This window comes from Rattus norvegicus, chromosome 18 (genome assembly GCF_036323735.1).
Source record: "Rattus norvegicus strain BN/NHsdMcwi chromosome 18, GRCr8, whole genome shotgun sequence".
Taxonomy (NCBI): domain Eukaryota; kingdom Metazoa; phylum Chordata; class Mammalia; order Rodentia; family Muridae; genus Rattus; species Rattus norvegicus.
In genome coordinates this window covers 1315698-1342586 of record NC_086036.1, presented here as the reverse complement: position 1 = coordinate 1342586, position 26889 = coordinate 1315698, and the positions used below count along the sequence as shown (strand labels likewise).

Below are 26889 nucleotides of genomic sequence, written 5' to 3'. Positions count from 1 at the left end.
TGACACAGCTTTGTAAAGAAACATACTCTAGACAGGATTTCCTTTCACTAGTGGCACAGTTCTAAGGATTCATTCTCTCCATGAATGTCAGCTAAAACCGTTATTAAAAAAATGAAATATCCCTAGAACAAAACCGTATAACCACCGGATTCACATGAAGATGACCTAGTGGAGACAAGCTGGACCTCACCTTACCAACAAGCTATCAAATCTGTTATGTTTAAACAGTGAGACCTCCAAGGAAGGAGATGCCAAGTAGTGCTTCAAAGCTTCGGACCACAATCAAACACAGCATCCTTTTCAACAGAAGCAGAAGCTCATCTGAATATGCTCATGGATGCTGACATCAACATTTAATCATCTCCTCACTCATCCAGGAAGAGGGGGAGATCAGTTACTACTGTACTTTATTGTGTTCAACCAAATCACCATGTTACAAAAATAGCAAGCTGCCATAATAAAAAATAAGGCTCCTCTATCCAGCACCAGATAGCATCATTTTACTTTCAAGCCTAGAAATTGCACACTTGTATATAAACCAATCGAAGATGAGGATTGAGAGTTCATCTTGGTGGATTTTTCCTTTGATGAATATGAAGTGTCCTTCCTTATCTTTTTTGATGACTTTTAATTGAAAATTGATTTTATTTGATATTAGAATGGCTACTCCAGCTTGCTTCTTCTGACCATTTGCTTGGAAAGTTGTTTTCCAGCCTTTCACTCTGAGGTAGTGTCTGTCTTTGTCTCTGAGGTGTGTTTCCTGTAGGCAGCAGAATGCAGGGTCCTCATTGCGTATCCAGTTTGTTAATCTATGTCTTTTTATTGGGGAGTTGAGGCCATTGATGTTGAGAGATATTAAGGAATAGTGATTATTGCTTCCTGTTATATTCATATTTGGATGTGAGGTTATGTTTGTGTGCTTTCATTCTCTTTGTTTTGTTGCCAAGACGATTAGTTTCTTGCTTGCCTCCTTATGTTGGGCTTTACCCTTTATTATCCTTTGTAGTGCTGGATTTGTAGAAAGATATTGTGTAAATTTGGTTTTGTCATGGAATATCTTGGTTTCTCCATCTATGTTAATTGAGAGTTTTGCAGGATACAGTAACCTGGGCTGGCATTTGTGTTCTCTTAGGGTCTGTATGACATCTGTCCAGGATCTTCTGGCCTTCATAGTTTCTGGCGAAAAGTCTGGTGTGATTCTGATAGGTCTGCCTTTATATGTTACTTGACCTTTTTCCCTTACTGCTTTTAATATTCTTTCTTTATTTTGTGCGTTTGGTGTTTTGACAATTATGTGACGGGAGGTGTTTCTTTTCTGGTCCAATCTATTTGGAGTTCTGTAGGCTTCTTGTATGCCTATGGGTATCTCTTTTTTTAGGTTAGGGAAGTTTTCTTCTATGATTTTGTTGAAGATATTTACTGGTCCTTTGAGCTGGGAGTCTTCACTCTCTTCTATACCTATTATCCTTAGGTTTGATCTTCTCATTGAGTCCTGGATTTCCTGTATGTTTTGGACCAGTAGCTTTTTCTGCTTTACATTATCTTTGACAGTCTACACATAATTTTTTAAAAAAAGATTTATTTATTTCATGTATGTGAGTAAACTGTCGCTGTCTTCAGACATACCAGAAGAGGGCACCAAATCCTATTACAGATGGTTGTGAGCCACCATGTGGTTGCTGGGAATTGAACTCAGAACATCTGGAAAAGCAGCCAGTGCTCTTAACCTCTGAGCCATCTCTTCAGCTTGATACTCCACATCATTAATTGCTAATAAATAGTAACTACCAAAAGAGCAGTTGTAGCACTAAAAGGCTAATAGATACAAAGAGCAGTTGTTTACAAAGGCAGAGAAGGGGCAGGAGAGCTGGTTCTAACCATTGGCTGCTTTTCCACAGAATGTGTGTTCAAGTCCTAGCACACACATTGCAATTTACAATCATGCTAACTCTGGTTCCAAGGAATCTAGTACACTCTTCTGGCCTCTGTGGGCACCAGATATACACATTGTACACAGACATACATGAAGGCCAAACACACATACACGCAATACATTTTTGAAAAATAAAAAGGCACCAGAGACCATTACAGAAAAGCATAACCTATCAAAGATCAGTGTTATGGAGCCCAGTCCTGGCAGACACATCCACCAGACACTCCAGCACCTCAAACTCAAGAAGCATCTTGGAAAGGGAGGTAGAATCCCCAGGGATCAGGGAGTTTGCTGTGAGATTGTATATCCTAGGAATGTCAGACACTGCATTCATAAAGCCTTACAAACATGGCTGCCTAAATGTAAGCTGAACAAGGATGACATCAGAAGGCATACCAAAGTGGATGAGGGAGAAGCCACAAGATCTACAGGCAACTAAGGGATGGAAAGAGGGAAAGGATTAGTCCTCTTCAGAGACGAGCACACCGACTGGTTACCCAAGCCCAAGTAGTAATCCATTAAACATACGTACAAGTAACATTGTATAGACTAAGAATGTTATATTTAGAAATATGCACGTAACAACAATTGTTGAAAGAAGAGACCATGAATTTGAAAAAGAGCAAGAAGAGCATATGAACATATAATTTAATGTAATGTAATTTTATTATAATCCCCCCAAAGAAAAACTTTTAGCATACAAAATAGAGAAAAACTTTCAGCCTGTAAGGTTTAAACATCTATCAAGGGGGTAAGTAGAGAGAAATTGGGGTGTGGGGACATTTCACAGTAGGAGTAAAGAGCAAAGACTGGAAGGTAGGCCATCAGGGAAAAGTCCTTGATATGTAAGTCTGACAACCTGAGTTCTAACCCTGTAAACCACACAAAGGTAGAAGGAGAGAAGTGACCTATAATGTTTTTCTTTGACTCACACATGAATAGTGTGGCACACACACACAGACACACAGACACACACACACATGTGCACACACATGCACAAACACTATCACTAACAATAACAACAACAACAACAACAACAACAGCAATAATGACAAAGTAAAAGCTGGAAGGCACGAAAAGACATTCTTTAGTGTCCAGTAGGTTCTTGGAATCCATGCAGATGCTCACATTTTCAAAGTTCATGTCTCTCATACAACATGATATATTTGCTTATAACCTATTCATATTCTCTTATATATGTGGAATCATCTTTGTTACTTATAATACCTTGTGTAATAAAAATGGTTGTTATAGTGTTTTGTTTAATGTTCAGTTGTAAGAAAAACTGTTATTTTTTGTTTGTTGTTTTGTTTTTTGAGACACTGTTTTCATGGAGCCCAAACTGGCTGCAAACTTGCTACGTAGCTAAAGCTGGCTTTTAACTCCACTCCTGAGTTACCCACTTCCACTTCCCAAACACTAGGATTACAGGCATGTACTATTTTCCTTGGCTCATCTGTGAAATTGTTTTGAGGGTAAAAATTAAAAATTATATACTTCCATTTGGGCTACAATAATAAAGCTTTGGTCATTAAATTTATTCTGAAAAGTAGATGTTTATCATTCATTTGTTCTGTCATGGACTAGCTTTGTTGGATAATTATTTTGATACATAAGCATTCATTAGCCCTTTTAACTTTACAACCCTGAGGAGGCCCAGTACCAGTATCATCATCATCCATGCACAACTGACACAACTGCATGGGCAGGAGCTCTGTCACACAAACAAACAGAAGCTTGGACATCATTTGCAAAAGGATCAATATGCACAAAAGAGATGCTGTTGGTTTTCTGTTAAGACCCACTGTTCTTCCTGCACACTGATGGGTTTAAGCATGTATACTTGTGCTCTGCTAGGATTCCATTTCTCAGGATTCCACGTTGGCAGGTATGACCATATAACTAGTTTTGTTCATGAGATGTGAGTAGGGGCAGCTGGTATACATTCCTTCTCTTCTTATTTAAAAGGAAACCTCTGGGGTTGGATCGAAGGCTCAGCAGTTAGTACTTGCTGCTTCTTGGAAGAGGTGGGTTTGGGCCTTGTGCCCACAGGGATGCTTATAATAATTCTAGCTCCAGGGTATCCAGTGCCCTCCTCACACACACACACACACATACACACACACACACACACACACACTGCAGGCAAAGACACATGAAAATAAATCTTTTTTTTTTTTCCGGAGCTGGGGACCGAACCCAGGGCCTTGCGCTTGCTAGGCAAGCGCTCTACCACTGAGCTAAATCCCCAATCCCCGAAAATAAATCTTTAAAAAAATTTTTTTTGTCTTGTACTTTTTCTTGCTTCTTTCCTTGGGCCAAAGTCTGCATATACATGCAACCTATTAAATCCAAGGGAAAAAGCAGAAAGAAAAGTTTTTTTAACACCTTCCTTTTCAATGAATGATTTTCAGTGTTTTCTGAGAACTTGTTAGTGGTTTAGACTTATCTAAGATCTATGGAGGAATCTAAATCTACATTTGAAAAAAAAACCAAGTAATTCATGTTCACATGTGTGTGTGTGTGTGCGTGTGTGTGTGTGTGTGCGTGCGTGTGTGTGTGTGTGTGTGCGTGTGTGTGTGCGTGTGTGTGCATGTATACACAGTTTGGTTCTTGTGCCTGCTTAGAAGTCAGAGGACAACTGTGGTAGTCATCTCTCTCTTCCCACCAGTGGGCTCCAGAGATCAAACTCAGAGCCCCAGTCTCAGCAGCATTTGCCCACTGAGCCATCTGATAGGCTCCGTTCACTTTCAGTCAGAGATGTAAGTACTTCTATACTAGGTGGCAGATGAATTTTACGGATTCTTGGTGTTTATGTTTTGTTTGTTACTATGTATTGTAATGCTAAGTTGCCCCAGAGACCAGAAAGTTCACACTAGACCCAAGTGATGCTATGTGAACAGGCCCCCAAGTTATTTCTGATTAGTGAATAAAGATGCCTACAACCTATAGCTGGGCACAACTGAGATAGGTGGGGCTTGGGTTTGTGAGTTTGGGGTCAGAGGAGAATAGAGAGAAAGGGGAGAGGGGAGGGGAAGGAGGAAGGGGAAGGGAGAGGCGGAGGGGAGATGTCATGAGTTAGGAGTCAAGAAAGCACGGCCATGAGAGCTGGCCAATTGGAGTTAAAAGCAGATCAGATGAAACATAGATCTAGTGCTGACTAAAGTTAATAAATCTAAGGGTTGTATGCGTCTTTTACCTCAGAACTAAATGATAAAAGGCAGGTAGAAACCCCAGTTTAGGATTAAAAAATTTCAACAACATATTGCCACCCACCATCTGATAAAAACTCACTTTTATCAAAGTTGCTTTTACATTCCTAGGTTTCAAAACAAAACCAAAAATGTGCGTGCACTGTCTTTTTAAGACTAGGAAGGCAGGGAATTGTTTCCTTGGTGAGTAGTTTTTTTCCCCAAGCCCCTCAGGTTCCCGCAAGGGTTGAAATGCTGGCTGATTTGGTGCATGTGATCCCAGGGGGTGGTTTCAGGGGTTAAAGAAAGAGCTAAAATACAGCTGTGCCCCCAAACTGAACACGCAAAACAACAGAGCCCTACTGCAATGGCAGACTTAAACAGAGCCAGCTGAAGCTCTTTGTGGGCGTTACTCTGCACTGTTGCTAAGCACAGCTCTGAGCAGGAGGGCAGAAGTCAGTCTCGTTGCCTGGGTGCAACACAGCATCTGAGCTGAGAAAATAAAAGACAGATCTCTAAATTTTGATACACACCGATCTTACATTTATGTAAGAGAAGGGGGATTATGAGTGTATTTATAAGGCATGTTTATAATTTTGCTGTAATTTCAAATTGAGGAATAATGTTTTCTGTTGCCCTAGGAAAAGTATATTCAAAGGTCCATGTGAATACCCAGAATTGGGGTTGGGGCCGAATTGTTTTGCTTTTATCCAACAGAAAAAGAAAAGCTATGCTCATGAGAGCTAACATGGGGTAGAATTTCATTCTACTCTGAAATGTCTCTTCAAAATGTAGGGTTCCCACAGGAGAACTATAGGAGCTAATGAGAGGTAACTTAAAAATGGGTGTCCCACTGAGATGAGCAACCAGTCTCTATAAACGTGGGCTTTCATGGGAGAATTGGCGAATGCTCGGATTGGCACATGGCCTAAGCCACAAAAACTCAGCAAATACATGGTGGCTTGGGAATATGTGTATACAATATATAGAAGGAAATGTAAATAAAGCTAAATGTAGAAAAGGATATTGACTCAATTTACATAAACAGAAATGGAATATATTTATCCACAGATATATTAATCTCCAAAGAAGGGAGAAGGAAATTAGAATTGATTATAAACTACAAATTACAAGTCCTCTATGAAAGAGGTCAAAATAAAACACATCTAAATTAAAAGAGGCTCCTAAACTAAATCAATCTATACCTTTGATGACTTCGACTTGCTGGACCAATGACAAGCTATTTTGGGAAAGAGGCTCTATATTTGTGTTACAGAAAAGAAGAAAAGGCTTTGGACTCCTTCCAAAGTAATAAGGATCAGATTTGATAGGGGATCTTGGCTGCAAACAGGAAGAAAGAAAACCAAACAGAACAAGTAATATGATTTGCTGATCCCTCTACATAGGAACAGTCCTGAAACTGGCTGAGACATAAAAATGTCTTTTGCCAGAACTTCAGCTGGCTACAGAGTCTTCAAAATTCATCAAGCCATCCTTTCATATGGCATGAATGGAAATTTTTTAAATTTTTTAAAAGATTTATTTATTTATTTATTTATTTATTTATTTATTTATTTATACTATAGCTGTCTTCAGACACACCAGAAGAGGGTGTCAGATCTCATCACAGATGGTTGTGAGCCACCATGTGGTTGCTGGGATTTGAACTCAGGACCTCTGGTAAAGCAATCAGTGCTCTTAACCACTGAGCCATCTCTCCAGCCCTATGAATGGAGATTTATATTACAATTTATATAGTTATACAGTTATATTACAGTTTGATTATATGATCAAACTAACTCATAAAAAAAGACTGCTGATACCAGATGTCCTTGGTTCATCCAGCCTTTCAGACTCTTCAGTCAGGACTTCAGTTAACTCCCGAACTTCCTAAACAAATAATATCAGAGAGATTTATTTTGACTTAACCATTTTTCAATTTCCTTTTGACCCCCAAATAGGAATTCTTTATCTCAGTTCAGCAGGAAGCAATTATAAGGAGACTGCCATCCAATCTCTTAAATTGGGGCAGATAATTTTGGTCATCTTATAAATTATAGATATATTGTCACTTTAAGGAATGATTTACAAATAATTATAGTCTTGGACAGGGAGTAAACTAGAGAGCTTAGACTTAGGGATTTCTATCTTTTCTTTCCTCTTCTCTATGCTTCTTTCTTTTTTAGGTAAAGGGTTGAAAAGAAAAAGGGGATATATTAATATTATAAGAAATTAGATAAAGAGGGATAGATTATTAGACTCTTAAAAGCATTTTATAGTCACAATTGGTAGAAATCTTTATATTTTGATGGAGAATTAAAGTTATATTTTGTTACATTAGTACAGAATGTTGTTAAGTGATACAGGTTTATGGTTTTCATTGGTATACATTTTGTATATTGATACAAAATTTAAGATTAACTTTGTTATGATATATGTATATTTCAACTGTTATGATATATGTATATTTCATAGGCACAACTGGGAATTGTGTTTATTATGTATTTAAAAATACAAGGATTAATCCCATTCCTTTTAATAGCTGCTATTATAAACTGTTTAGGATAATTAAGTGATGCAAACTAACAGTCACTCAATTAAATTCATGGTCTTGTCAGATACTAGTCTGGATTATCACAGAAATATATGCCTGGGTGGTCCAGATAATAGGTAGCTGGAGACAGGCAATATCTGCTTGTTCAGAAGAGAAAGATGGTCTTCACACCCTCAGAGACTCACAAATATAGCATGTCAAATGTTTTTATTCATTTAAGGCTTTTTTGAATTGAGACACATCAGCTCCTGGCAGCACCCCATTAGACCTGGAAGAAGATGATGAGAATCAAAAGGCCTCCATATGGAGTTGTTTCAATTGTGGCAAGCTAGCGACTGTGCAAGAAAATGCCCTAACTTTATCTGTAGACAGAATGCTGCTGTCCAGAATGGACAAAGTGCAGCTCTGCCCATACAGGGTAAGCTAGTCCTTCATATTTCCTGCTTCGCAAAAGGTCTGTCAGATATTCTGGGTCAGAAGTCTGAAAATAAATGCTCCAGTGTTGTAGAGAATATTGGGGACTGTTCAGGTAGTCAGCTGTCTCTGTCATTTCTATGATTTTTGGAAGCTGGGTCCTTTTGCTTTCTGCATACTCAAATAATATTTATCGCTTCTCAGATCTCTGATAGGGTTGAAGAAAAGACAGTTATAGTCTCACAACAAAACTTAAGTTGTTTAAGATTTAAGAAGATGTTCTGTTTTAAAAAGATGTTTTTAGGATGCTAATACAAGTTAAGACTAAAAAAATAACTTAAATACAAAATTCTAACTCATCAAGATAGGATAGATGATAGAATACTTTATATAAATTGCCAAATATAATGGGCCAGATATTATAAATGCATGTCATACCTTATGATTCTCATAATTATTATAATTTTGTTCAATTTATATCTGAGAGAAAAGGAGTCTCTTTTGGACAAAAAGCAGAATTTTTGAGATTTGGTCAGTTGCTATGTACTATAATGCTACGTGTGAGCCCCCAAGACCTGGTTGCCTCAGAGACAAGAGAGTTCACACTGGATTCAAGTGATGTTATGTGCCCTTGCCCCTAAGTTATTTCAGATTGGTGAATAAAAATGCCTGCAGTCTATAGCTGGGCACAATTGAGATAGGCAGGGTTTGGGATTCCTGGCCTTAGGGTCAAAGGAGACCATGAAGGAGAGAAGAAGGTGGAGAGAGGAGAAAGATGCCATGAGTTAGGAGTTAAAGAAGCATAGCCATGTGAGTTAAGAGCAGCCCAGAATTGAAACATAATAAGTAATAACTCAGGGTTATGGATAGGAAAGTAGATTCTAGCAGTAACATAGAGGGTAGATATAGTCCTGATTAAGGCTTATTATAAATATAAAGGTTGTATGTGTCTTTTATCTGGGAACTAAATGGTCAAAGGCAGAGTAGATATCCCGGATTGGGATTAAAATTTTTCAGCAACATCTTGGTCCATCACTAACCTTTCCCTCTTTCTTCCCTGACTGTTCCACAACCATCTATCTTCTTCCAACAGCTGGATTTTGAGGTCCTTTTTGTTACACAATTATGCATTTACTTGGCATAGTCTGAATCTTTATTGATTTCCAACTTTGTATTACGTTCATTTAGGAAATAGTTACTGAAAATCTTTTAAGGCAAAGCACTGTCCTAGACCTTCTTTATTTCCTAAATTATTTAAGAGTAGGCCTTTTTCTCCAAGAATTAAGCAGCAGAGAGGAAAACACTGGAATGGAAATAATAGATATTGGGCTGGAGAGATGGCTCAGTGGTTAGGAGTACTGACTGCTCTTCCAGAGGCCCTGAGTTCAATTTCCAGCACCCACATGATGGCTCTCAACCATCTGTAATGGGATTTGATGCCCTCTTCTGGTTTGTCTGAAGACAGTGATAGGGTACTCACATACATAAAAAAAAATACATCTTTAAAAAAATAATAGATGTAATGAGAAAGCACTGTGGATGTTATTTTTATTTTACATACTTGTTTTTGGAAGTATCTAGCAGATAAAATAATGCTCCTGCAAAGATGTCTACATCTGAATTCCCTGAGCTTATAAATACTACCTTCAAATAATGACTTGCTGGTGTGTTTATGTTCAGGATTTTAAGATGAGCCAATTGGCCTGAATTATCTAGGTGAGGCCAGTGTAATCAATGGGAGCTTATAAAGACAGCTGCAGCAGTCAAAGTCAGAAGAAGCTAGTGAAGACAACATGATAACCATGACAGCGATGGAGTTGGCAGCCAATGAGCATGGGCAGCTTGTAACACGTGAAGATTTCTCCATTGGTACCTCCAGAAAGGATACAATCCTGCCTGCCCACACCTTAAGGCTAAGGCTTCCCAGGCTTTTGGCTACAGCACTGGTAAGATAATTCATTTATGTGGTTTGGAATCACCAAGTTTATGGCTGAGTTTCAGCAGCTCTGGGAAACTACTAAGGGGCTTTTTCATTTGGGGAAGTCCATGTCCTATGCCTCAGTGCATATGGAGGAGAGCCTGAGCCAGACAGTTCTTTCTTCATCCACGGTTATCTCTGGCTTCTGTTGCTTCCAGCAAAAGGCTCCATTTAGAAATGGAGTTCATGCCCGCATGTGTTAATACTTTGACTTATTCTAGGTCCTATTAAGACAGGATCTGTGTTTGATTCATTTTTTATCCTATACTATGTGCTTCAGATTCATATACACGCATGGGGAAAAAGAGAATAGCCACGAATGTAATATTACTTGATAGGGAAGGAGTGGTTGTAGGAATATGCTTTATTTCTATGAAAAAAAAAAAACAGAGGAAGGGGTCTTTAAAGATGGACAGAAATCATGTCGGCCAGAAGAACAACCATCCTAAACAGTAGTATTTTATAAGTCCCCTTAACAAATGTGATTAAAAGGCCTTGCTCTTTTGTCCTGGGTACATTAACAAGGAGTATATATTCTGCTATTTGGCCATATTTCTCATAACTTGTTTATTGATTAAATATGTAGGTTAAGATCTTACCAATACCTGCTGGGTGTTGGTGGCACATGTTTTTAATCCCAGCACTGGGGAGGCCAAGAAAGGCAGGTCTCTGAGTTGGAGAACAGCTTGGTCTGCAGAGGACACCTGTCTACCCCAGGACACCCAGGGTTACACAGAGAAACACTCTCTCAAAAAATAACCAAACCAAATGGAACCAAACCAAAAACCTTACCAATGTATTTATTATGTAGCGAATAGTTGAACATAAAAGTCTATCCATTTAGCAAAGTATAATGAAGTTGCTATTGTCCTGGACTCCCTTTTTCACTGAGCAAAGATAGCTTTGCAAAATAGTTTTTTTAAGGCTCCTTTTCCATAGCTAGCATGTTTCCAAAGGTTGCCATTTATTTTAAATATAGACAAGCAGGTCTCCAGAGATTCTGGGAGAAGTTAGTGTGGTACCAAAGTATGTAGTGTAAACAAACTTGATGTAGTTAACTCACTGGACATCTATAGGATGGGCATCTTAGTACATTCTTAGTATGAAATGGGAATCTGTTCGCATCTGGTTGTTACACATCATACAATGTCTGAGCACACGTTTAAGAAACAGAAATGTGATGAGTTAGTAAAATACAACAGATGGGTTAATGAAAGCACAGCAGTGAGGATGACCTAGTCATAAGTGGTAATTTCCAGGTTTATGCCTTTGGCAGGACCTAGAGCCACAGTGTGCAAGAGTGTACGTGCTCTGGGGGCTGGAGCTCAGAGGTTAAGAGCACTGACTGCTCTTCCAGAAGTCCTGAGTTCAAATCCCAGCAACCACATGGTGGCTCACAACCATCTGTAATGCGATCTGATGCCCTCTTCTGGTGTGTCTGAAGACAGCTACAGTGTACTTATATATAATAAATAAATAAATCTTTAAATAAAAAAAAAGAGTGTACGTGCTCCTGACTGCACTCTGTCAGCACCCCTCCTTCCTCTCCCTTCTGGACCTCAAGCTCCACTTCTACTTCTTGCCTCCATTCCCGGTCCTAAGCCTGCCTGTTGTCTTCTAGATTCTGCTTACCCCACAATAGCTGTTCTTTTTAACTTGTCGGTACACCTCTGTGCTCCTTTCCCTTTCCTCATCCTCAGGCCCCGCCTCTATTCCCTCAGCCCTCCCTAGGCTCTGCGGTACTTCTTAGGCTCTCCCTCGCTCCCTTGCTCGCTTTCTCTCTCTCTCTTTCTTTTTCTCTCTCTCTCTCCCTCCCTCCCTCCCTCCCTCCCTCCCTCTCTCTCTCTCTCTCTCTCTCTGCTCTCTCATCATTCCTACCATCCCCACCCCCACCCCCACCCCGCCCCAGGTCAAGCTTCTCCCCACCTCCATCCCCTACCCCCAGCCGCTCCGTCCCCACCCTTACAACTTCAGCCCTCCCACTCACGTCCAGGCTCCACCTCCACTTTGGCCCGCCTGGCCAGCCTCTCCCTTTTTCCCCCTACCTCCAGGCCCCGCCTCTGCCCCGTGCTGCACTCCCCGCACTTCCTCGCCTCCCCCCTGCCCCCAACCGCGGTGGCTTCCTGGGCGAACAGCGTGCTGCTGCGTCATCGCCAGTGGCCGGTTTGAATGAGGCTTGTCGCACCGGAGCTGCCGCTACCACTGCGCTTCCTCTCCGGCCGGCTCCGCAAGCTGCTTCATATACCTCGGCTGCCCTTGTCAGGCCCAGCCTCCCGCGCCGTTTCTTCCCTCCTGCCTCGCCATGCCACTCTACTCTGGTGAGCTCCGTCCTCCCTCGTGCCGCACCCTCGCAGCCGACGCTAGGCCTCCGCGTAGGCCCAGCCTGCAGAGGCGTGCGCAGGGCATAGCCGCCATGGGCCACGGTGGGAAATGCGGAGTGGCGGCCGCGCGAGTTGGAGCCCAGCTAGGCGTAGAGGCTTGTCCGCTGTGTCTCCGAGTGGGTGGGGTGGGAGAAGGAATAGAGACGGGGAAAATCTCAAGAGTCGTGACTCTGCAGAATAATTTCTGTCGCTGTCCTAGAGTGTGCTGGGAAAGGTGAGGGTGTGTCTTGGGGCTCGGGTGGTCAGGCTGCTGGAGTGTGATTGCTTTGAGTTGCTGGATGGTGGCAGTGGGCGGAATGAGCTTGGAAGTGAAGTTGGAGATGGAAGGTCTCAGGAATTAGGTTTGCTTACTTACTGCCTGGGATTGCTCTCAGTAGCTCCCTTCGCTCACACATATGGTTATACCGCCCCCTTTGTACCAATTTCAGTTCTATCTTGAAGCCGATGCAAATCAGTCTTTGATGCTTAGTTTTAATTTCAGCATACATCGTTTTGGACTTCGAAGTTGAAATACACCGTTAGTTTCGAAGGGCAGATGAATACAAATACTGGCAAATGCTATTTCTTTCACTTTGGCATTTGGCAGGAGTCTTTTCTTGATGTCTTTACAAGGTATTGACCGAGCATCACGTCGTCCTTACTTAACGGACTTCCCTGTACCTCATCTTAGTCAAAATGGCCTCCGAAATGTGTGTGGCGACTCTGGTTGGCTATAGATATGTGATTTATTGATTGTCTCTGACTCTCCACTTTTGGCATACATAATTCCTTTACAAGATAATTGCTTTTAAGAATGATATGAACCTAGAAAAATCGTTGGTTTTAGGGTGGATTCTTTTATTCATTTATATATTTGGAGACAGGGTCTGCAGTGTAGGCTTAGCTGGCCTGGAATTTAAGAGATTGCCTGTCTTTGCCTCCCAGTTACTGGGATTAAAGATGTGCACCACAGTGCCTGGCCTCCTCTCCTTTATTTCTAATACTGTTTTCATTTAGTCCTATGTTATCTTTAGCTTGTACTATTATGTATTACTTTAAAACTTGTAGGCTTACCTTTGATCCCAGCACTTGGGAGGCAGAGTAGGGTGGATCTCTGATTTTGAAGCTAGCCTGGTCTCACCCCCCCTCGCCCCCCCCCCAAAAAAAAACCCAGAAAGCAAAAAACAAACAACAACCACCACCACCACCACCACCACCACCAACAACAACAACAAAAACAATGACAAAAAACCAACCTAATGAGCTGGAAAGATGGCTCAATGGGGTGGGGATTTAGCTCAGTGGTAGAGCGCTTGCCTAGTAATCGCAAGGCCCTGGGTTCGGTCCTCAGCTCAAAAAAAAAAAAAAAAAAAAAAAAAAAAAAAAAAAAAGAGCACTGCTCTTCCAGAGGACTAGTTCAATTCCCAGCAACCACATGGTGACTCACAACCATCTTTAATGGGATTTGATGCCCTTTTCTGGTGTGTCTGAAGACAGTGGCAGTGTACTCACATACATAAACAAAAAAACCAACCAAACGGAAAAACATCTTGCTGCTCTTATGATCTTGAGGAGGTTCAGACCTACCCAGGACTTGTGCATGCTAAGTAGAAACTATCCCTCTAACTTATATCCCCAGTGCTGTTTCCTTTGTCTCTTTATGATTCCACTTTGTGTCGCATTTGAATCATCTTTCCTGCTACTGCTAGAGATGTCTAATAATCTAAAAGACCAACCAGCCTTTATTTAAATTTATAAGTGATTAGACATTGCTTATATCATAAGAGGCCATATGTATGTTTTAGTATGTCACATGCTACCTTTTTGGTTTGTTTGTTTTTTGAAATAGGGTTTTTCTATTGTAGCCTTGGCTGTCCTGGAGCTTGTTCTATAAACAAGACTGGCCTCAGACTCAGAGATCCATCTGCCTCTGCCTTACAGTGCTGGGATTAAAGGTATGCACCACTGCTTGGCCATATGCTACCTTTCTGATTTGGCCCTTATTAACTAGCTTCCAGTTTACTCTTTTTTTTTTAAAATTTTATTTTCCTTGGATATTTTATGTATTTACATTTCAAATGTCCCCTTTCCCCCCCTCTACTACCCCCCCAAGCTTACTATTCTATTATCTCATTTACAGTGGGAATTAACTGCTATCTCAGAACTCATGCTAAGTGTTTTTCTTGTCTGTTTTAGGAATTCACTAACTAATACCTTTGTTTTGAGATTCATTCAAAGTTGGCAGTGATAATTCAAAAGTTTCTTCCTTTAAGAAATTGTTCCTAGTTGGGCTGTGGTGTCTGTCTCATATCTCTAATCTCAACATTTGAAACACTGAGAAAGAAGGATCATAAATTTTGGTACAGTGTAGGCTACAGAGGGAGATCCTGTTGCAAAAAGCAAGATCAAATAGAACAACAAATAGAAATATTTCCTTACTCAAGATCTTTGTTTGGCTGTTTGTGGTGGTGTATGCCATTAGTCCCAGCACTTGGGAGGCAGAGTCCTCCTGTGAGTTCAAGGCCACTATGTAGGGCTACCTAGGGAGACCATGTCTTAAAAAAAGTAAGATTGTTGCTCTTTAAGCTTTTAGTTTTTGTGATAAACATCATTGTAGTACTGTGTCCCCTCTACTTTATTAGACTGTGTTAGATTCTCTCTAAAAATGGATAACTTGGTTGCTATTAAATCAATGTTTATTTAGTGTGTATGAGTGGGTATTTACATCAGAATGTGTTTGATGATCAGAGGAAATTGGTTTCTTCTTTTTCTTTGTGGGTTAAATTGTCAGTGCCCTTACCTGCTGAGCCATTTCTCTGGACTCACTAAATCAGGCTTTAACACATGTAGTGAACTGGTGATAGCATCAAGGTATGGAGTCTGGATTTAGAATTAAGATTTTGATTTTAGAAGTTAGAACTTTGTTAAAAAAAAAGATACAATTTTCAATGTATGTGCTTGTTTTATTATTTATATACTTTAAAAGTTAGCTATTTGGTGAACTTGAGCAAAGCTTTTTAATTGCAGTAAATTTTATCTTTTTGACCATTTTCTTCCTTTTCTTTTTGAGGAGGCCTGGCTCCCCTGAGTACAAGGTAGTATTCTGCCTCAGTTTCTTGAGTAGCTGAAATTACAGGCACATGTCACATCTCAGATATTTTTAAGTGTTTTAAGTTCTCTGTCACCTAAATTCATTTACATTTTGTGCAACCATCATTATTTCCAGTCTATTCATTCTCAAGCCGAAACTCTTGCTATTAAAAACATTTCTTTTATTATTAGCTTCTGACAACCAACATTCTTTTAGTCTTTAAAAACTTTGATTTTGAGTGCCTCACATAAAATAGATACATATTCGCCCTTTTATGGTTGATTTGTCTCACTTCATATCATGTCACCAGCCTTCATCTGTGTTGAAGTATATGTAAGAATCTTTCTATTTAAAATTGAATGAGAGGACTTTTCCCAGCATGCCCCTTCCCTCCCCTTTCCATTTATATCCCCTTACCTTCTTGCCATAGGGATCAAACCTAGAGCCTCACACTTGCTAGGCACTCACATTGCTCTTCCACTGGCCTCATCCTACTCCTTTCTCATCTTTTGTCTGAATCATGCTGCTCCGATTACAGGTAGCAGCTTTGAGACCTTGCTTCTATACTTCTAGGAAGAATTTAATATGATAATTCTCTGCTTAATTTTTTTTTTAAAGTCAGTGTCCCATAGCAACCACTGTTGAACAGGATTCTAGTTTCTCTACATTCTCCCCAACCCTTGTGATTATCTGTTGTAAGCACCATTTTGGGTGGCCAGCAGAGTGGAAGTGCGTGTTGCACCACCTGAGTTCACCTGCAGCACGTACTCACGCGGTGCAAGGAGAGAAACCAACTCATGAAAACCCTCTGACCTCAACAGTTGCAGTGGCCTGAGGACCATCCACATACATGTGTACTCAGTAATAAGTAGAATGTAAAAAAGAGTGAAAAGACACTTTTTTAAAAGCTACACTTACATGCTTGTCCACTGTGAAGGCTGAGGCAAAGGAATTACAAAATTGAGCCCAGTCTCAGCTATATGCTAAGATTTTAAACCTCAAGAAACCACCAAATTGGGTGAAAACAGCTATTTTATGTAGCTAAAGTATATTTAGAGTTTTGAATATTTGAATACCTCTTGCTTGGGAAACAAATTTTCATTTTTCTTATGCCTTTCTTATAGTCTAGAATTGTAATACTTTTTCAAAAAATGGGGTGTGTGTGTTGGGGGTGTGGGTGTTTGCATGCATGCGCACATGCAAATGCACCTGTGTATTTGTAGGTACACATTTGGAGGTCAGAAGTCTACTTTCAGGGGTTGGTTCTGTCTTTCCACTATGAGATCTGGAGATTGAATGCTGGTCATTAGACTTGTGAGCCAAGGGCCAAACTTTATCCACTGAACCATCTCATAGGCCCAAGAATTTCTATAATCCCCCCCCCCCCTTCTATCTCAATTGAGGAAACCTCTCATGCATATCTTGGCCTGGAACTCTGGAAAGGCTGTCAATGAACTCACCTCTCTCTGCCTCCTGCCTCCTGAGTGCTAGGATTAAAGATGTGTATCCACATATCCAACATGAATTATATAATTCCTTACCCTATTCTCAACACTCTTTTATTCTCTCAAGATTTATTTTCTCAGAAATTCTCTTTTGTTCTAACTGTATGTATTGGTTTAAACCAATGGTTTTTAACCTGTGGATCTTGACCCTTTAATAGGGACTGCCTAAGACCTTCGAAAAACACAGTAGCGAAATTACAATTGTAAAGTAGAAATGGAAATAATTTAATGGTTGGGGGTCACCACAACATGAGGAACTGTATTAAAGTTTCTAATGCTAGAATTAGGAAGCATTAGGAAGGTTGAGAGCTACTGCTTTAAGGCTACCCACATCATGAAGGCCAGAAACTTTGAGAAATAATTCAGTGTTTAGAGGTTCACCTTAGTTTACAGAGATTGTTGCAGGATGATGTAGAATTCTTGAGTATTTATTAATCAAGTTTGCACCATTAGTTATCAGTCACTTCTCAAGTCAGTCAGTCTCCCCTCCTCTTCTTTCCTCTTTCCCTTTCTTTTTGTCCTCCTGCCTTCGCTTTCCCTTAGCCTACAGCACTGGGAATTATGCAGATGCTGTACCACTGAGCTGTACTCTCAACACACTTGTATTTAGATAATGGGAAGTGAGTTAGATCCAGTAAAGTTTAGTTTTGGATCCATTGAGTGTTACTCAATTATTACTCATTGGGAATGAAACAACAAAGGACACACTTTGACTTTGGTGAGTAGGGGTGGGATTGAAACAGGGTCTTTCTGTGATGTCTTGGCTGGCTTGGAACTCAGACCTGGTATATTTTCACCTTTAAAAGGTTATTCCCTAATGATTTTCTAAATTTGAGGTCTGTAAATTTGAGAAGTATGTAATTGAAAAATAATTATGTTTTTGTTTACAGTTACAGTAAAATGGGGAAAGGAGAAATTTGAAGGTGTAGAATTGAATACTGATGAACCTCCAATGGTGTTCAAGGCCCAGCTTTTTGCATTGACTGGAGTCCAGCCAGCCAGACAAAAAGTTATGGTGAAAGGAGGAACCCTGAAGGTAAAACTGATGTAAAATGTCATAAATGCTGCTTAACAGAACGAATGCTAGAGACTATGGCTGTTGGAGACATGATCCCATGATGTAGTCCTGACTGATCTGAATCTTCTCAGGCTGTCCCCAACCAGGCTGGTTAAACTCTCAAACCTGCCTGCTCCTGCTTCCCATTTATACTGTTCTAGTGATGTTGTGTTGGTGAAGAGCATCATGTGTGTTTCAAAATACAGCATTAGAAAGTGTCATTTAAAATTTTATTTAGTAGATACCTCCAGTGGTCAGGACTACAGCATGTTTTAATTCTCTGTAATGTTTGAGTTTTTTTGGTATGAAGATGTTAATTTTATTTTTGTTTGGATTAGTATAAAATGGATTGATATATCTTTAGTAATTTTATATAAAGGGATAGAAAATTTTATCTGTTATAAGTATATAACTAAGATTGGAGAGATGGCTCAGTAGTTAGGAGCACTTGTTTCACTTATAGAGGAGTCAGGTTAGAGTCCCAGCACCTGCCTTGGGGACCCATCACTGTCTATAATTTAAGCCCCTTCTGGTTTCCCAGAGCATGCAAAACACCCACACACATGAACTACAGAATAATAAAAATGGCAGCAGTAGGAATTTTTTTTAAACCCTACAGAATGTGCTGTTGTAGTATGTATTTGAATGTTAAAACTTAATTTAACAGCTTCATCAAAGCCCTGGTTCTCAAGTAATGGGATATATTTTATACATTATTTTTACCTTTTCTCATAGTCTACATTTTAAAGAAGAGTCTTTTTCTCTTAAGAGTAATTGCTGTCAGGGGCTGGAAAGATGCTCAGTGGTTAAGAACACTGACTGTTTTTCCAGAGGACCTGGTTCAATTCCCAGCACCCACATGGCAGCCTACAACTAACTATCTGTAACTCCAGGAGATCTGATACCTCATGTTGATATGGCAAACCCACTCTTGCACATAAACTTTTGAAAAAGAAAAAAGAAAAGAGAGTAATTGGTATCTAATATCTATCTAGAGCTGGAAGGAATAGTGTTTATTTAAAAGGAGAAAAAACCCATTTTCCCCTTTGGAATGATCATACAAACTCTATAGTAAGAGTTCAAGCTTAGTAGCCCTTGATGGAGGGTCAAAAACAATGAGGTTTTTTTTTTGTTTGTTTGTTTTTGTTTTCGTTTCCTCTTATTGTTCATAATACCCATAAGGATAGTGAAAACTATTTTTATTGGGCTCGATGTGACATTCTGAAGAACAGTCTTTAAGGATAAAGACTGCCTGCCTCGATGGTTGGATATAGATAAAGATATTGATGAAAACTTGCTTTACTTCACAGATTCTATGAAGCGCTTTGGCCTTCAGGGACTTGGGTAACTAGTTTATGCTGGGCTGTGTCCTAATGGGATACTTTGAATATAGCAGAAAATACTAACCAAACAAAACTGACTAATAATAATTAACGTTTACCGCATATATCTTCTATACCAGACTTTTATGATTTTTCATTAATTTTGAATTGTATATTATTTATATTTAAAACTAAGGGAACAGAGCATCAAAGAGGTTTAAGTTTAAAGGCATAAAAACATGAGATGTACAAGTCAAGCATTTCTAGTTTTGCAGCAGGCATATAAATTTTATTTTGAGGTAACTTCAAATTTAAAATTGTGCAGAGGTAGTTAAACATTTTTGTTTGTCTTTGAAATAGGATGATGACTGGGGAAACATCAAAATGAAAAATGTAAGTATTAAGAACACTCATTACAATGAATTGAGCCAGTTGTCTCTCCAAAATAAATCTCAAGGTCCCCGTTTAAATGTGTATTTCCAGTTGTTCAGCACCATTTATTATAATTCTTTTTCTTTTTAACCCTAACTGATCATTTTAGTCTTTCTTGAAAATCGACTACAGGTCTATGAGCTCTTGTCTCATTGATCTAGCTGATTAAAGTTATATTAGTTTATGGTCTTGAGAACAAAGACAAGTAAGTATGAAACAATAAGACTGTGAGTTCTCTATATTTTTTCTATTTTCAAAAATATTTTTCTATTCAGTTATAATTTTAGAAGAAATCAGTTTCCACAAGTTAATTTTGTTTGAAAATACATGGGTGTTTAGACCAATTTGCAGAGGATGGACCCACTCTGAGTACCGTGTCTTGAGAGTCTTAGAGTGTGTTGGTACCTGTTTTGTTCACAACAGAGTTGTGTTTCAGTGTAGAGACCTTGCCTGGCTTTTGTTAGAATTTAACAAAAGAATTTAATGTTCTGTTGCAGTTGGAGCAGTATTTTTAAAATTGTTTCTCAATGTTTATGGGTAGTGCATAAAAATATGATTGATTTTTTTTCTATTTTATTCTTATTCTATGATCTTACTTCACTTGATATTCCAGTAATGTTTTTGGAAATTGCTTTGCCTTTACATACACAGGAATAGTATCTTCCATAACGAGTTTGCTCTTTCCGTTTTAGTTTTTGTATCTTTTATTGAAGTATAATTGCTAAAACAAATAACTTCTGTTTTGTTTTTTCCCTGAATTCTTAGTAGAATTTCTAGTATACTACTTAATAGAAAATTGTAAAAGTGGAGATTTTATCTCAACTCACTAACATTTAAAATTATGAATGACTGTTAAATGTTAAGTCTTTTTTCTGTTTCTTGTTAAAATGATCATCTGATTATTTTATTTTATTTTTTTATACTTCGTTCAGTATCATTGTTACTTATCACCCATCCTCTGCCCTTTGGACTGGGGATGGAACTTTGGGTCTAGTGCATGCTAGGCAAGTTCTTTTAACACTGAGGTGCACGCCCAGTGTGCTCTCATTGATTCTCAACCCATTCCTACCACCTGATATTTCTGTATGTTGCCTAGGCTGGCTCTGAACTCCTAGGCTCAGGCAGTCTTGCTTCAGCCTCAAAAAATGTAAAGTGTGTGTCTGGTGGATATGGTATACATGCCTTTAATCCCTGCACTCTGGAGGCAGAGCTAGGTAGATCTCTGGGAGTTCCAGATCAACCAGGACTCTATAATAAGACTCCATGTCAAAGAAAAAAATGCAATTAACCCCAAAGGGGATTTTGTATGTGGACTTTATCCATTGATATGTATCATATTGAGATATTAAAACAGACACTTAAAATATTATTCATTCATGTAAAAATAATTACAAAGTGAATTGGCAATTGACTTTGTGGGTAAGGAAGGGTGTTGCAGCTAAGCCCAAGGACCTGAGTTCAATCCCTGGAACTCATATGGTAGAATGAGAGAACTGACCTTTGCAAATTGTCCTCTGACCATTACATGTTGTGTACACACACACACACACACACACACACACACACAAAATTAAAAATCATAAATAAAAAAATTGAGAAAAGTACCTAGCCCAGTTTCTGACTTGGTATTTTCAGGAGTGATTACCTTGAGAACTAGCATCACTCAGTGGAATATATAATATTATAATACAGAGTATCAGGTGTATTCAGAAATGAGATTTATTTGTGATAGTATTTATGATTGTATGGTTCTAAAGGAGTTTCAGGGCCCAGTGGTTCACAGACAGTATCTAGAGTATTGTGATTGTTAACGAGGAAGAAACATTTACTTCCTTAATATATTGCTGGGTTCTAGTTATTTTATTTTATTTTTTTAAGATTTATTCATTTAATGTATTAGAGTGCACTGCAGCTGCACTTCCAATACACCAGAAGAGAGCATTGGATCCTATTACAGATGGTTGTGAGCCACCATGTGGTTGCTGGGAATTGAACTTAGGACCTCTGGAAGAGCACTCAGTGCTCTTTACCACTGAGCCATCTCTGCAGCCTGGGTTCCAATTCTTAATTAGGATGTTTGCATGTATGTTTGTGAGACTTGTTAGTCTTCATTTCTATATTGATTTAGTTACTTATTTTGAGACTCTGGTTAGCCTTGCACTCAGTAGTGGAGGATGAATGGCTTTGAACTAATCTTCTTGCCTTTGCCTCCTGGTGCTGGGATTAGAGGCCTGTGCCACCACACCTGGATAGTCTATATTTTTATTTTATTACGTATTTAATTTTATTGTCAGAATTATGCTGAGCTCATTAAGAGAGTTAGGGAAGTATTTCTCAATGAGTTAAAGATTAGATGTTCTTTACATATATGAAATAATTTATGTTAAAGAGTAGATGTTCTTTACATATATAAAGTAATTTACCAGTGAGATCTTTTGGACCAGGATTTTCCTTGTGTGTGATTATTTTTAATTTTCTTAAGAGATTTGTAACTTTTCCTTTTTTCCTACATTAGTTTTTTCGGTGAGGATATTTTTAAGGGAGGGAGAGAGAACATTGAGCATCAGTCCTTGTCTTCCACCATGTTTGAGACAGGGTCTCTTTGTTTGCTGCTGTGTCAGCCAGGAGAGTTGGACCCTGCTCTTCTGGGGATTTTCCTGTATGTGGTTCCTTTCTTGCCTCGGAGCACTGGGATGAGAGATGTATGCTAGTGTGTCTTGTTTTATGAGTTGTGTCTACTCAAACTCATATCCTTTCTTCATGGCAAGTCCTTTGCCTATTGAGTTATTTATTTTCCCAGTCCTGTAGGATGACTTTTAAAGATGCCCTACGCCCATGGATTTTCAGATCCTCCTTCTGTCTCCCAAGTTCTAGGATTAGAACATATAGGTATGTGCCATCATGCCTAGCTTAATATTGTTTCCTGTTTTTATACTGAGTATATTTAAATTTTGCATCCTTAGACAGTTCTGGAAGAAATTTCCTTAGTCATGCTTTGGTAATGTATTATAAAAAGTCCATGGAAAAAAATAAAATGAAGGTTTGAAAGTTATTGATACACATAGATAGTCTTTGTGTGTATGGGTTTGTTGTTGTTTAAATCCTGACTGCAGTTTCCCCTCTACTCTTTTCAGCCCTCTTTCCCACCTGCCCTCTTCCCTAGATCCACTCCTCTGTTTCCCTTCAGAAAAGGACAGGCCTCAGGAATATCAACCAAACACAGCATAGATGAGGTAACCCAGTAGAAGGAAAAGGAGCAGGCAAAAGAGTCAGAGACAACCCTCATCCCCAATATTAGGAGTTCCTCAAGAACACTAAGCTATACAACCATAATGTATGTGCAGAGGACCTAGTCCAGACCCATTCAAGCTTCCTGAGAAGCCCAATGAGCTCTGCTCAGTTGATTCTGTGGGCTATATTCTTGTGGTGTCCTTGACCCCTCTGGCTCCTATAATCCTTCCTCTTCTGCGGAGTTCTCTGAGTTCTGCCTAATGTTTGACTGTGAGTCTCTGTATCTGCTCAACTCTGCATCAGTTGCAGGATGAAGCCTCTCTGACAGTTGGGCTAGGCACCAATCTGTGAGTATAGCAGAATATCATTAGTAATCATTTCACTGACTTTTTTTTTTGGCCAGTTGAGTTTGGTTCTGTCCTAGGTTTCTGGGCTATCCAGCCTCTGGTTCCTGGCCACCCAAGCATGTCAGGCATGGGTTCCCTGTCATAGTATGGGAGCCTCAAGTTGGACCAGTCATTGGTTTGTTGTTGTTTTGAGGCAGGTTATCACCATATTACCATAGCTGGCCTGGAACTTGCTATGGAGTCCAGACTGAACTGGAACTCAGAGTACTCCATGTTGTGACCTCCAAGTGCTGGGATTAAGGTATGTGCCATGGCGCCCAGCTCATAGATACTGCTCACCTGACTAAAGAAACAGGCCCGTTTAAAGTCACTGCTAACTCCCACCAGGGCTAGGTTGCCAACGCCTGCTGTTGCAGATTTCCTTTTTTCAGCTAGTGGAGACATGCTGTAGTATGGGTGCTTTTGAGATTTCCTTTATGAGCATAACATTATCAGTTTTGAAGTATTTTCATGAATTTATTTCTTTTGTAACAGGGAATGACTGTACTAATGATGGGGTCAGCAGATGCTCTTCCAGAAGAACCCTCTGCTAAAACTGTCTTCGTAGAAGACATGACAGAAGAACAGTTAGCAACTGCTGTAAGACATACCAGATTTTTTGTTGGGTCACTACTTTTTGAAGGACAGTTATTAAGATGTCTTCCAGAAAGTAGTATCTAAAGGTTCTAATTATTCACGTTGATGTATAATGTTAGCAATAGGTAGAATTTTAATATTTTTGTAACTAGCTTAAATTTGTCCTATAGTCAGGTCATCATAAAACTCAGGAGTTCCTTAATATTGTATACTTTGATTATTGTTGCTTTTCTCAATTTAGAAGTGATTTTAACTTAAACTTAATTTACATTTAGCATTACATATGAGATTTCTAATTCAGGGCTTATGCTTTGATGTTTCAAAGCTATGAAATATATTAATAAAAGTTAATATTAAATATAATTATTAATTAAATATATTTAAAAAAGTTATTTGGGCTGGAGAGATGGCTCAGTGGTTAAGAGCATTGACTACTCTACCAGAGGTCTTGAGTTTAATTCCCAACAACCACATGATGGCTCACAACCATCTGTAACGGGATCTGATGATCTTTTCTGGTGTGTCTGAAGACAGCAACAGTGTACTCACATACATACAATAAATAAACCTTAAAAAAAAACAAAAAAACCCCAAAACCCCAAAACATTAGTTTACAGATGAAGGTGTTATAAAAAGCGCACATAAATATACAGATATAAATTGATACATAGTAAATATACATTGGGAAGATAATTCATTTGAAATATTTACTACTTAAAGCAGGATCAAAGAGTAGTTTAAATGATAGGATATTTAAAAACTTAAAACCTTCCATGTTAAATGCAGTTTATCTTCATTTTTTAAAAAAAATATTACTGAGGATCAAAATAAGGGCAAGCTCAAGCAAGTGCTCTCCCGCCAAGCGTGGCCTGGCCGCTGTCTCAGAGTAAATATAAAATCAGTAGACAAATTAAAGTGAGCAAACACCTACTATTATGCACATCTTCTTTGAAGTGAGGGAGGATCTTTTGAGGCTGAGACTCGCTGTGTTACCCAGACAACCCTGAATCCACGGCTGTAAACAAAGTCTTCTCAGTCTTTCTTCTGAGTATGGAGATTACAGGCATGCACTACCCAGCCCAGCTCATTTGTGTGTTTGTTTTGTGTACTCGTTTTTAAGTCTTTCTACCTGTTTTGTTACCTATTTGTTTTTTGTTTTTTGTTTTTGTTTTTGTTTTTGGCCAGGTGAATTGATAGGCTTGTCCTCTTACTTTCTAGACAATAATTAAACAGAATTCTTGCCAACATGATGCAAGTAAAATTTTTCTGTTGGGGGAAATGAGACTGTTTTAGTTAATAGGACTGGTAAATGATTCCTGACGCAGAGTGTGAACTTTAGTGATTAAAGTATGTCATGTGATTTTATAAGTGTGTTTATCTTACTCCATCCCCTTCTATTAGATGGAGTTGCCGTGTGGATTGACAAACCTCGGTAACACTTGTTACATGAACGCTACAGTTCAGTGTATTCGCTCTGTGCCTGAACTCAAAGACGCCCTTAAAAGGTAAGACTGGAAAGACTTTGTTAAAGCCAGGAAGTAGTGGCTGCACATCTTTAATCCCAGGCAGAGGCAGGAAAATACCTTAGTTTGAGGCCAGCCTGGTCTACAGAGGGAATTCAGAATCTCTGTCTCAAAACAAACAAACAAATGCCTCTTCCCCTCCCAAATTAAAAAAAAAAAAATGGTCTCTGGGTAAAGGTGGTTCTCTTTTGGGTGAGTGGCATGGTGTCTTCCATGGCAACCTCTTCGAGATACTCATTTATCATAGTGTTTATTCACAGACTTGTACAACTATTACCACACTAAGTTTGAAACCCTCCTTTCTTCTAAGAAAGGAAATGTGGCCAGACATGATAGTGCATACCTTAATGTCTCTGGTCTACATGTGAGGTCAAACAAAGGAAAAGCGCGTGCTCAATGTAGTCACTTTTATTTTTCCACCACCTTCAGCAACATACATATATACATACATATACATACACACACACACATATGTATATATACACACACACACCATATAATGTGTGGTCTTCCAGTTGGTTTTATTCTTTTTCCATAAAGTTTCAAAGGTTTACTCATGAAGAACATGTATTACTCTGTTACTATTTCTAGGTATATGCATATAAAACTTTATTTAATTATTCTGTTGATAGGCATTTGGATGGTTGTCTACTCTGTCATGAATAATGCTGGCATGGACATTGTGTTAATTTCCTAATGCTGTCATAAAATACTATGACTAAATTTGCAGCTTAAAGAAAGGGCTCATGTAGGAGACACGTTAAAGAAATCATTGGAAGAACCAGATTTGTTGAACACTCGGTCCTGTTTTTCTTCAAAGGAAGAAAATCACTGATGCCTGGTTGAAGGCTGGAGTGGATGTTTAACCTTGAGATCTTTATGCTGTTCTGTGGAGCCAGCCTTCCTGAATCCCCCATATCCTGAGCATTGGTTAGCTCTTATTCTGAGCTTAGTTTGTCAGTGACTAGAACTCATCGTTACGATAGAGGCCCCATGTACTTTGTATCCTCCATCAATAGACTGTATCCTTAATGTTTATTACAAATCTTTCTTATATCCTTCCCCCGAGTACTATTCATTAGTCAATATAGCTCATTCTTAGTGTAAAGGTCACAGGTGCTTTGCTGCATTGATAGGGAGTTTTGATAAAACTATGCCTAAAGCTTTGTTGTGATAATTGTCACATGGAAACTTTTTCCCAAAGTTTTACTATGCTCAAATGTGTAAGAAAAATAAACCCTAAGGTCGCATTCTGGAAGTTTTGATCCACCTTGCTTCCCTGCTGGCCATGAGGCATGCCAGGTACCGACAGGTT

At 39.1% G+C, this 26889-nt stretch overlaps 1 protein-coding gene across 4 annotated transcripts in view; it reads left to right on the top strand.

Moving 5' to 3' along the window:
* Window positions 1-11719: 11719 nt before the first annotated feature.
* Usp14 (ubiquitin specific peptidase 14) overlaps window positions 11720-26889 on the top strand; it is a 38123-nt gene continuing 22953 nt past the window's right edge. The window contains exons 1-5 of one of the 4 annotated variants that reach the window (XM_006254396.4): window positions 11720-12388; window positions 17917-18062; window positions 19766-19798; window positions 23950-24054; window positions 25453-25556. In XM_006254396.4, coding sequence (XP_006254458.1) covers window positions 12373-12388; window positions 17917-18062; window positions 19766-19798; window positions 23950-24054; window positions 25453-25556 — 404 coding nt within the window. In that variant the 5' untranslated portion in view covers window positions 11720-12372. The remainder of the gene's footprint in view (window positions 12389-17916; window positions 18063-19765; window positions 19799-23949; window positions 24055-25452; window positions 25557-26889) is intronic. The other 3 variants (NM_001008301.2, XM_006254398.5, XM_063277272.1) reach the window with 3 other exon arrangements.